Source organism: Carcharhinus amblyrhynchos, chromosome 8 (genome assembly GCF_965287045.1).
Source record: "Carcharhinus amblyrhynchos chromosome 8, sCarAmb.v2.hapA, whole genome shotgun sequence".
Classification (NCBI taxonomy): Eukaryota; Metazoa; Chordata; class Chondrichthyes; order Carcharhiniformes; family Carcharhinidae; genus Carcharhinus; species Carcharhinus amblyrhynchos.
Genome location: NC_137331.1, coordinates 8,482,004 through 8,494,955, shown reverse-complemented (window position 1 = coordinate 8,494,955; position 12,952 = coordinate 8,482,004). Strand labels below are relative to the sequence as shown.

At 42.7% G+C, this 12,952-nt stretch overlaps 1 protein-coding gene across 1 annotated transcript in view; it reads right to left on the bottom strand.

Moving 5' to 3' along the window:
- Positions 1-12,952, bottom strand: part of pou6f2 (POU class 6 homeobox 2) — a 534,150-nt gene that overhangs the window by 349,850 nt on the left and 171,348 nt on the right. The window contains exon 3 of the mRNA XM_080193619.1: positions 7,914-8,005. Within this exon, the coding sequence (XP_080049745.1) occupies positions 7,914-8,005 (92 nt within the window). The remainder of the gene's footprint in view (positions 1-7,913; positions 8,006-12,952) is intronic.

Sequence of the window (12,952 nt, the reverse complement as noted above, 5' to 3'; positions counted from 1 at the left end):
TGATACGCTGTGCACAAGGAGCAACATTTCAAACTGCTGAAACTTCCTCAAAATCAGCTTTAGGATTTCCAAAATGTGTCACAATGTTCTTCAGTCTGTAATTTCGCAAACGAAACATAAAAGAAAATTCCATCCTAGTCTTGTCATCACCTTTCTGCTGTGCACGGAGTAAGGCTGACATACCCTCAGCTACAGGGAGCCATTATTGAATTAACTCTATTTAAACCTTCCAACAGAGAGAGTAGCAGAAAAGGGCAAAGTAACAAAACGCTCAAATCTTAGAATGTATTAGACACTGCCTGTGCAAATGGGGTCACTTTAACCCTCAAAAAATCGGGAGTCTGGGTTTGAGTGAAATGCTAAAGCATTTCAAAGAGTTTCAAATCTGACACTAACCCATCTAAAACCCACAAACTTCTGGATTTGGTGGAAATGACAACCACCTGTGATGGCAGCCATACCAGCTTCCTGGAACTGATATCAATTTAAATATTTAATGAGGCTTGCACCTACCTGTTTACTGCTGGCTGGCCGGGTTCCCAAGGCCTTAGCTGTTCCCTGGCAGCTCCAGGGAGGTGAGACGAGCACTGGGGAGAAAGGTAGCGCCTTTACTGTTTTGGGCAAGAAGGAATACCTTTCAGCCAGTGACATTACCCATTCCCTAATCACTCCTCCAAGCTTACCTTCTTCCCCTGAATTGGAACTACTTCAATATCATCCAGAGGAGGGGTTGGAGTCGCCATACTTCCAGCAGCAGTTCCATGTTTCCTGCCAGAAACTGTGAACTACTCCTAAATACTCCCCACAGCTGGAAGCCAAGATTGCCAATCAGACTGATATCTGAGTGAGGGATCCTGACCAAGTGATGGAACCCCACAGCACATGGAGAAACCATGTTTCCTGTCAAAAACACAACACCTACATGCACCCCACCATATACAACCCACTTCTGTCAATATCAAGGTCTTTTTACCCTATGCAACAATAAAGATATTTCCACTTCACAAATCATATTTCATACTTGAACACTTTGTTTGACTCATATATAATTTAACATGCGCAATTTAAATTTTCTAGCCGGGATTTTAACTTGGCTAGTAATGGTGGGTGCATGGGCTGAAACTAGAGATAATTTGTCTTGTCCCCTAGAGCATGGAGACATGGAAATTTTGACTCTTGTGCCTAATTTTAATGCCTCTCCTCCCCTCCATCCCCAAAGTTGGTGAGGGGAGTGTAGAGCCAAGGAGATTGTAGTGGGGCCTAGGCAAATAGCCTAACAGTCCCCCGCAAGGTACCTGATGAGGGTTAAGCCAACTATGGCTGGGGAATGGTTCAATGGTAGTGAGCGGTGGTGATGGGGCAGGCTTGGGAAAAGGGATGTCCAAAATTTTCTTGTTAAACCAGGAAGGCTGCTCCTGCTGCTCTTGGTGCAAAAGGAACCTTGTGAAAATGGAAAGAATCAGAACTTATGTGAGCTTCTTGTGGCCTGATTCTGCTTCCCAGTAAATCCAAGATTACAATGCATTATACAATGATTAAACTGGCCTGAAGGTCACTGGCCTGAAGCCAAAACATTGCCAATATAACATGGGTGGCTGTAATTCACAAACACTACTCTATTATCTATCCCTGCAGCATGCCAAAATTCGGTTAAAGTCTCACCTCTTATGTCAATATATCTCGAGATGAATGAGCAATGAGATGATTACTAACATTTCTGGCTGCAAGGTATTGTTACGGCTCTCCTTCATCTGCTATGTCCTCTAGGACACAGCAGATGAACTAGGCTTGTACTCGTTAGAGTTTAGAAGAATGAGGGGAGATCTCATTGAAACGTATAAGATGATGAATGGGATGGATAGGATTGAGGTGGAGAGGCTCTTCCTGCTCAGAAAGGACAGTAGGACTTGAGGGCACAGCCTCAAGATAAGGTGGGGGGGGGGCGTGGTTTAGAATGGAGTTGAGGAGGAACTTCTTCACTCAAAGGGTAGTGAATCTCTGGAATTCTCTGCCCGTTGAAGTGGTGGAGGCTGCCTCGCTAAATATATTTAAGACGCGGGTAGATAGGTTTTTGATAGGCAAGGGGATTAAGGGTTATGGGGAGAAGGCGGGAAAGTGGAACTGAGCCACGTCAGATCAGCCATGATCTTATTGAATGGTGGGGCAGGCTCGAAGGGCTAGATGACCTACTCCTGCTCCTATTTCTTGTGTTCTTATGTTCTCTCCTTGCCTTGTTTTCTTCATTTGATTGGGACTGTTCTACTGTCCTTCCACTTAGCCTAAATGCAGGCTTGCCTGTACTGTGGGGTCATGAATCATCACTGCACGTCACTATAGTGTGGGAGACTCAATCTGGGGCATATTGTAATGAGCTCTCTCCCCACTGGACTTGTCAAGATTTCTGAACCTCTGCTTCAGCATTCCTAAGGTGTCGCCCATAATTATCCTAATTGCCTTCTGCGTAGATTATATTTGTACTGTTTGTGCAGAGGTGTCATTAGCTACACCAGTGGAGGCATTTCTTAGCACCCAACAGCCATCCCATCATGTTCCTCAAAGGATCAAATAGTGTGGAGATGGTTGACTGTCTCAGGATAAATGTTCTGTGGTAGTTTCCTGTACAATAATGTTCCTGTGTTTGACCAATAGTTGCACATATAGTGTGGTGTCCTGATGGTAATGGTTCCTGATGGTAATGCGTTTGGAAGCAATGATGTCCTACGCATGAGGAATGCCAGCTACTGCTGTAAAGCATGAGCTCTTTCCTGTAAATTGCCAAGGTTAGCAGGGAAGGTAATGCATTGACACATTGGGTGTCTGTGACCTGTTTTATGCAGCTGTTTACTGAAGTCTGGGACATGTGACAGATGACCCCTAGTAACAGCCTGGCAGGCTTCAGTGACAAAGAAATTCCCCTGAGATGACTTGTTTTGATTTGATTTATTATTGTCACATGTATTAGTATACAGTGAAAAGTATTGTTTCTTGTGTGCTGCACAGACAAAGCATGCCGTTCATAGAGAAGGAAATGAGAGAGTGAAGAATTAGTGTTACAATCATAGCTAGGGTGTAGAGAAAGATCAACTTAACGCGAGGTAGGTCCATTCAAAACTGAGGGCAGCAGGGAAGAAGCTGTTCTTGAATCAGTTGGTATGTGACCTCAGACTTGTGTATCTTTTCTCGATGGAAGAAGGTGGAAGAGAGAATGTCCAGGGTGCATGGGATCCTTAATTATGCTGGCTGCTCTTCCGAGGCAGTGGGATGTGTAGACAGAGTCAATGGATGGGAGGCTAGTTTGAGTAATGGACTGGGCTTCTCATTCATGACCCTTTGTAGTTTCTTGCGGTCTTGGACAGAAGAGGAACCATACCAAACGATGATACAGCCAGAAAGAATGCTTTCTATGGCGCATCTGTAAAATTTGGTGAGAGTTGTAGCTGACATGGCGAATTTCCATAGTTTTGTGAGGAAGTAGAGACATTGGTGCGCTTTCTTAATTGTGACCTGGAAACTGCAAATATTCTTGGAAAACACAACAGCAAAAATCCTCTGATCCAGTGAGCTGCAGCTGAGCATCCCTTTATGTACTTCGGCAACTCTTGCACACAAAGTGTTACTGGTGGATACAGAGTTAGGTGGGACATCATAGTTTTTAGTTAAAATCATGCTGGTGTCTGGGCGATAACATTGGAGAATGACTTTAATGCCTGCCTGGGGGCAGGTACCTGATTTGAATCTAAATCATCATCAATTAAGATAACCATAGAGTGGCACAGAAATAGTTTGAGAATTGTATGACAAGTATCCATGCCAGATTTTAAGACCAGATCATATGCGCTGTTCCTGGCTGGCAGGTTAATTTAAAATTGCACCTTTTCTGAGCAACATTTCGGATGAAATACGAACGTGTATATAAATAATAATGTACAAGTATGCACATTGATGCTCACTTTTGTATGCTATAAGTGTCCTTAGATCCCCAAAGTGTTGGCCACAGCATACACGTTGTTTACCACTATATTGGTCATGGCATCAGCATTCATACTGTCCATGGCTCAGGCACTGAGGCAACAGGTGTTGAAGGGGTCTTGTTGACTTCAAGGTTTTTGCACATCTCACCTTCTTTTCACCACCTTTGCCAAAGGGTCCAGTGCAGCATCTGAAAACCTTGGCACCTGAGCTCTTCTATGCCATGCCCTCCTTTAATGTGTCACAGGTCAGATTCAATTCCTGTGCAAATGTCACCATCTGCTCTGGCCACAATGCAATTCCCTTTAAGCAGTGCTGGCCATTCATGATACAACCCCTGATTTTGTGGGAACAGGGAAGATTGCTTGGTTCTTTAATACCTCTTGTCGGCCAGTTTCTTCCCAATCCTGACTGTAATTTTAATATGCTAGCACAAAGGTCTTTGAATTAAATTCTGTTTTATATATATTAACATACAAGTGTTAAACTGTCACATTCAGGTGTGTTGATTTGTTGCATTGTGGTGAGCAAAATTGCACTCAACGTAAGAAGCGTTCAGAGCTGTGAATAAAAATACTCAATGGAAGTTGACAAATAAACTCAGCAAGTATGAATGACACCTTTGAGAGTACTATGTTGTTGGCATGCGTATTCTTGACGTGCAAAGGTATACTGCGATTTACGTTTTTAATTACAATTCTGTAATAAGATAGGAAAATCAGAGCTGGTAATTTATTATGTTAGAAGATCATCTATACTGGGATGTTACATATGACTCCTATTGCTTGACCTACCAGCTCTTGAAGCCCAGGCATGGGCGGCACAGTGGCACCGTGGTTAGCACTGCTACCTCACAGTGTCAGGGACCTGGATTCAACTCCTGGCTTGGGTCACTGTCTGTGCGGAACCTGCACATTCCCCGGTTTCCTCCCGCAGTCCGAAAGATGTGCCGGTTAGGTGCATTGGCTATGCTAAATTCTCCCTCAGTGTGTGCGAACAGGCAACAGAGTATGGCAACTAGAGGATTTTCACAGTAACTTTGTTGCCGTGTTAATGTAAGCCTACTTGTGACAATAATAAAGAACTTTAACTTTAAAAACTTATCAGGCAATGTAACACGACTGGTGGTTCATCATTATTTGCCTGAGTTTTGTGATCCTGGATCGTTGCAACAATCTTGCTGTCTCATTGATTGATCAATCTTGAATCATTCTACTAAGAGCTATTAGTAACAGCAACTCCACATATCTGAACATTAGTGCAATTTCATGAGGCAAATTGTTTGATCCATACGATTAATGGAATTTAAATGAAGAACATACCAGTCATTTTTCTTACACGTTTCCTTTAAAATGAAATCTACTGTTGCATAAATGTGAGGCTAATATTATTTTCATAACCTTACATAATTATGCGACTTTCTACAGGTTTCCATTATTTTTATAGCAATCACTGGAAGTTTTACAAATTCAAATATGTGATAACTGATACAAGGCTAGCAACACTACCTAGTACCACAAAACAACTCAGCATAACACCAACCATAAATGATAAACTCAATCCTGACCTTGGTTTAAATATCTGACCTGGTGGGAGCAAGGGAGTTTGATAAGCCTTGGGGAACATGGAAGTCTGGAGTTTCCTGCATGCTGAGGAAATTTAATTGCACCCCATTCATATGGTGTCAATGATCAGTTTCTCACTAGGAAGCCAAACATTCAGCTTGTCAATCAAGAAACAGATCAGTGGAGGCTACATAATGATGTAGGTTACAAACACAGAGAGAACAGGTGCTCCCTGCAGAGAAAGGAAGGCCAATCATGAGGTGACGACTGATCAGTGGCAGTGGGGGGGGCGGTATCTTAAGTCAGGTGTGGGCAAGTAGCGCAAGAGGGAGTTCATCAGAGGAGAGGGTGGATCTCTAATGGTGGGGGAGGTAAATGATCAATCTTGGGAGATTGGAGGCCTCAGCAGGAGATACCAGGAGCTTTAAAAATCAGATCAGAAACTCTTGCGGGGGTAACTGGATGCTTGAAAGGTCGGGACTTTGGTGAAGCAAGGAAAACTGGATGCCTGAAAGGTGGGGAATATGGAGAAGCAGGGAAACTAGGGTCAGGGGTTGAAGGGACATGAGTCCTGAGTGAATATGGTGAGGGTTGAAGTGCAGAGTCAGTGGGGAGATCAAAAGCCTGGGAAAAGGAGATGTGAAGTCTTGTGGGGAGCATCATGGGTTGGGTGCCCAATGACAAGGGCTTCCCAGGCATACATACTGCATTGGGCAAGTATGTGATAATGGCCCTTGACTCCTGAATCCATTAGCCCTCGCCTGGATGTGATTAATGGAGCTCCTGCGGCCATCAATAACTAAATTCCAAAAGCAGAATAATAATGAGGCTCACAGCCTCGCCATGTTATTTGAAATGTAAGCTCACAACCCTGGAGCTGATTGGGAGCCCACCTACCTTACCAACTCCTTCAAATTGGAAGACGGGGAGTGGGAGGGGAACGCCCTTTGCCTGACCCAATCCCCCCTGCCCATCCATTGTCCCACTTCCATACCACCAAGGGGCAGCGTGTTTATGAGAAACGTTCAATCATTGGGAAATCCAGAGTATCAAGGACAGGAAGGCAGACTTTGCAGGAAGGACTTGGAGACCTTGGAGAGGGTGCAGACGAGGTTTACCAGGATGTTGCCTGGCATGGAAGGACCGAGTTACAAGGAAAGGTTGGAGAAACTGGGGCTCTTCTCCTTAGAAAGACGGAGATTAAGGGGGAATCTGATAGAGGTGTATAAAATAATGAAGGGAATAGATAGAGTCAACAGTGGTAGGCTTTTCCCTAGATTGGGGACAATTACGAGAGGTCACAACCCAAGGGTGAGGGGGGAGAAGTATAATTTGGATGCTAGAGGAAGGTTTTTCACGCAGAGGGTCGTGGGGGTATGGAACGCGCTACCAAGTAAGGTGGTGGAGGCAGGCATGTTGGACTTGTTTAAGGTTTACTTAGATAGACACATGAGCGAAACAGGGATGGAGGGTTATAGTAGACGGTATTAAAAAGGGTCAGGGCCTCGGGACGACACTGGAAATGTAGTATTACGTTAATGTTTTGTCTCTTTTAATCTACAGGTGTCGGCCCACCTTGTTGTCAAACGAGGGGCATGCACACAGTGGGTCGTGCGTGGGCTGCTCTTGGAGGTCTCGAGAGTGGCCTAGTACTTCGTGTCGTTGTGTGTGCTTAATCCTGGACCAGCAGACGGGCACCGCAACAGCTCAGTGACTATCACTGCTAGCTGTGCAGATACATGGATTTGGGCCTGTGTCTGTGGGAGTTTGCGCATTCTCCCTGTGGTTGCGTGGGTTTCCTCCGGGTGCTCCGGTTTCCTCCCACACCCCAAAGATGTGCTCTTAGGCTGATTGGTGTAACAAATTGACACTATTCTCCCCTGAGTCTGGCTACATTAGGGGTTCCATTCACATACACACAGGGCAGGGTAGGTGTAGGAAAATGCTTTGTTGAAGGGGCGGCACGGGCTCGTTGGGCCGAAGGGCCTGTTTCCCGAGCTGGGTTGTTCTTTGTAACTAAATTTGGCTATAATTTGATAGGTAAGATAGAATTAAAGTGAAAGCTGTGCTACTTATATGGCAATCGTTCATGAAACTCACATGACACCTTGCAATTCCTCGTGCAAATATGTGGAGATTCATTTACCTGGGACTTTGGATGTAAAAAAATCTAGCTCATTGTTTCTCACTCATGCAGTGATTTATCAGTAGAACTTGTGGAGCAATTTTGGACAATGCAACATGGCAATCATTCAGTAATTTAACAGAATTGGAAAACAAAAATACACCTCTTATTGGAAGATTGATTTACACTTGTATATATTGATAAATAAGTCATGCAGGCAAACTCTCCTCTCTGTAAAACGGTAATCTACTAACCTGTGCCCCGACTGAAAAAGAAGGATGTGTTTGGCTAGGCTGGTGCTGGTCAGTTGTGCCGGTTTCGGAGTGTGTCGAGCTTCCTCTGGTCCCTGAAACCCAAACAGAAGCTCCACTAAATATCCACTAGTATTTTCTATTTATGATGTCGTGGACACACACGCGCACACACACCGACCTTTTTGTTTCTAAAGATACCATATTTAGCTGGTTCACGATGATCTCAAATTATTTCCCAGTTGCTCCATAAATCCACTGAAGCAACTGAACATCTAAACAAAGCAACAATATCACGTAATGCTTACAACACCCATTTTATTGAGGAGGGTGCATTAATCTGACATATCAAAATGGAAATGAAGCACTCAATGGGACTGAGCTACTCCAGAGATAGAAGCATTCCAGCCTCACTATTTCAGCTGGTACGTTTAGCCTGATGCTGAAGGAAGTTGTGTAAAATACGTAATTATAATAATTGATCAGGGGTAAAAGCAAGCAACAACTGGAAGTAAACCAAAAAAAACCACATTCTTACATAAAAAGCAATGCATGCCTGTTTATTTCCAAACTCTCAGATGCACATACATGCACGAAGTAGAGTAAATAATAATGTGCCAAGTCAGGTGTTTCATGTGTTACCTCTCCAATGTAAACATTTTCAATATAACAGAAACAAAGTACATGCCAAGCTTTGAAAAAATGCTAGTAATCAACATAACATAAACTTTAATATGGTCAGATCTTCAATATTATGTGCTAGATTAGAATCTTACAATTAAGTTAAGTTTTGACTAGTTCTCCCATATTGTGATATAATAATGATAAATAAATGGAACAAATCTTTGAAGGTGGCAAATGACAAGGCTGATATGAAAAGATACAAGACCCTGGGCTTTCTAAATAGAGGCATAGGCCAGAATGTTACCACCGTTCACGCTGGCAGGATTTTTCTATCCCACTACAGGGAACGGACATTTGGCTGAATACCAAGTTCTCCGATCTTGCTGCAGCAGGAGCGTGGTGTGAACAGTGGGGTAAGATCACGCACAGAGAATGTAAAAGGAAGGAAATTATGCTAAACTTTTATGAAAGCTGGTTGTGCCTCAGTTAGAGTAACTATATCGAACTCTGGGCACCACACCTTAGGAGAGATGGTGCAGAGGAGACTTAGTAGGTTGGGACCAGGGAAGAGGGGTTGCAGTTATGTGGACAGCTGAGTGAGACTGGGATTCTCCTTGGAGCAGATGCTAAGGGAATTTTTTGTGTTTCAGTATTCAAAATTAAAACATAGAAAGGGAGAAACTGTTTCCAGTGGCAGAAGGGTTGATAACCGGAAGACATGGATTGGAGATAATTGGTAAAATAAACAAAGAGATGAGGAGAATTTTCTTTCAGTAGCTAACTGTTACCATCTGGAATAAACTGCCAAAAATGATGATGGAAGCAAATTCAATGGTAACTTTCAAAAGGGAATTAGATATATATTTGAAAGGTAAATATTTGCAGTGCAATGTTAAAAGAGTAGGGAAGTGGGACTAATTGGGTAGCCATTTCAAAAAGCCAACAGACCCACAACAGGCCAAACAACCCCTTCTGTATTCAAAGGTTCCATGCTAATTTGAAACAATGCATGCTCTGACTTACCATGAGAAGTGCCACAAACACAAATACAGACCTTGAAAACCTGATGCTCTCACAATACAGCTTATAACTTCAGTAGGAATATGTTGGATGAATTTTAAATTAGGCTGGAACCCAGAAACACTATACCTTAGCGTACTTTGGAATTGGTCTTGTGGTGCTAGATGATAGTAAGGGCAACAGAGTAACCAAACCAACAGTGAAATTGGGGCTCACCTGGGTAACTGGGCTCAGAATGGTGGTCTTGACTCATCTAGGTGGCTCACAAAGATGGTGGGGTTGGTGGAGTGTGCCGCAAGCAAGTGGGTATGGGGAGGGTAACCATAATTACTGGTGGGGGAATGGTTAGGACAACATCACTAGTCAGCCATTCTTCAGCTAAACCTTCTGAGGGCTGCCACTCCAAAGGTATGGGTTTTCTCCGCTTCCCTGCTTATTAGAGAACCTTTCTTTGACACTATGGACTACGATAGTCTCCAGAATTCTACCAGCTCATCCACCAGGGAATCTGAGCAAGAAAGGGGCAGACAACGGAATTGTCCGTTGACCTCAGCGGGAATTTCTGGTCTAGCTCAAGCAAGGCCATAAAATCCCGCAAAGTGTCAGAGATGAAGTTCCTGGCGGGAGAATCTCAGCAGTTGAGAGATGACAAACAGATTGTCAGTGTCAATGAGCCCTGCGCTTGATTGTGAGATCATGGGCTAATTTTCATGATAGAGTCAGGAATTGAGAATCAGGCCTACTTCTAACGTCACATGTATAACTCTCCCCACAACACCACAATGAGAATCGGGGTCAGACAGGATGTGGGGCTGCCAGTCTCCATGGCAGGTCTGAGGTGGGAACAAGGCAGGTAGATGCTGAGATGGGGAGGTTAGGAGGCCCAGCTCTTTTCACTGGTATACTGGCTCAGATTATTTGTGACTGTTTGCCCTCATCCCTCATACCATCTATGCCCCATCAATGCCCTATCAATGCTGTCCATGTATCTTCCTTACCCATCACCACTGCAAACAAAATCTGTGAGCTGTATAATACCACCAGAAATTCTTTGAAATGCTCATGAAATAAATAAACAATTTAAACTCCATTTGAAAAAAATTGCTCCTCTTCAGGGCTCATAAAACTGTAGATCAAATAGACAACCATTCAAACTACCCTTGAAAAAGCTCACTCTTCACTTTTAGTTTCTCCTAACACTGTTAAATAAACAAATAGCAATTCAATAAATGCCTGCAAAACACCTTACTCCTATAAATTCTCATAAACTATCAAACAAACCTTTTAGTCCCCTTCACAGCTGTGCCAATAAACCATGTTAAGCTAAATCCATTAGTGCTTAGGTATGTAGAGAATATGGTGCACAACTGTTTAACAACTCTACAGAGCTTAATACAAAAGAGTCTTTGAAGTGACCAGAACAGATGACCATCTGTTCATATTTTCCAAAGACTCAACGGATGGAATTTCAATCTAAGAGATCAGGTATCTGTTCAGCTATTTCAAGGCTCAACAGATGTCTGGACTTTAAATCAATTATAAAAATCAAAGCACAGAATCCTGATGCAACCTCGATATCTGATTCTGAATACAATTGAGTGCAGAACAGCATTTTATCCAGGAAGTACTCTGATGCATATGAAGTCACAATATGATCAATTTCATGGCTGCCACCTGCCATATTTCCCATGTCAGTCAAAATGGCAACCAGTGGAATCACAAAAGAAATTTAAATTTATGGTCCCCATCACCTCACTTCCACATCTATTTTCAGCTGCTCAGTGCAGGCTTACCCAGCACCCAGACGGAAAATCTGGCTCCGTATTTCAATGTCACACATCAGGCGTCAATCTGCTTACATTCAAATTTTAGGTCACACTTGCAGCTAATTGGCTGAATTCCAGTATTTGCAACTAAAAATTGTCACAATTGCAAAGTAGTTAGCATTCCTTACGAACGTAAATAAAACAATAGTATTACCAAAGAGGACTGAAAATAATAAATAACGCTTAAAGATCAGTAAAAATTCATCAAAAGTAAAGAAGCAATCAAATCATTTTAAATATTTTTGAGAAGGCCTTTAGCCAAAATCATGTTTTCTTGGCTGTGTTGATCAATCACAACTGAACCAAATTTTTCTAACACAGTGAAGACACAAACTTCAATTTTTAAAAACAATAAAACAAACCTAAATAATAAAATTCCCTGTATTTGAATGCCATAAGCTGATTTCTATTGGAGTTTTATGAATTCTCTGCCCGTTGAAGTGGTGGAGGCTGCCTCGCTAAATATTTTTAAGACGCGGGTTGATGGGTTTCTGATAAGCGAGGGGATTAAGGGTTATGGGGAGAGGGCGGGAATGTGGAACTGAGCCACGACAGATCAGCCATGATCTTATTGAATGGCGGGGCAGGCTCGAAGGGCTACATGGCCTACTCCTGCTCCTATTTCTTATGTTCTTATGTAAGAAGTCTGAATCATGAGTTCATGTTGGTTCCCAGAACTAATCCTGTTACTTTCCTACTTATGCACTGTAACCTTGGTGGAAGAAATGTGGGACCCCTTGTAATAATGGAGGCTACAACAGGGCCCTTTTATCATTGTAAAATAAAATTGGTTGACCAATTCTTCTTGGTAATGGCTGAGATCCCATTGGTGGACCCCTGACTAGTATGCTCGAGCACTAGTTTCTTAAAGTCTAGGGCACAGAACCTTTGAGATCCCAGAACCCCGATTAAGTTCTAGAGCCCGCTCACCTGACGAAGGAGCAGCGCTCCGAAAGCTAGTGGCGTTTACTACCAAATAAACCCTTTAACCCCTGGTGTTGTGAGACTTCCTACTGTGTTTACCCCAGTCCAACGCTGGCATCTCCACATTACAACTCCTACCTCACCAGTCCCTCCTCCCACGTTCCACAACTCCTCTCACCATTGCCATTCCCCTTCTCCCCTGCCTTCCCACCTTCAATACAACTTACAAGAGTGGCCATACCAGCAATGTTATGATTGTTCCCAGCCAAATTTTGAGTCATTCCAGTGGTTATGCCGAATTCGGCCAGAATTGCCATTCATTATTTAGCTCTTTTTCATTATTTTGTTTTTTTCGAAAAATTTAAATACCAGTCATTTAAAAAAAAGTGCTACTGCAGAGATATTAGTAAAGGAAGAAAAGGACTAATGAAAAGTTTTCTTAATTTTCTTTTATTTCTCATCCTTCACTATGAAGACATATATCATAAATAAATAGACACTAAGGAGCTGCTCTTCTGTTATATTTGCAAAGTTGTATTTAAATCATGTGATTTTTATTTGTCTATTGGCACGAAGGAAAAAATCAAAACATACATTTTCGAAAAGTTCATCAAAAAATGCTTACTGCCTCTTTCCCAAGATCTTATA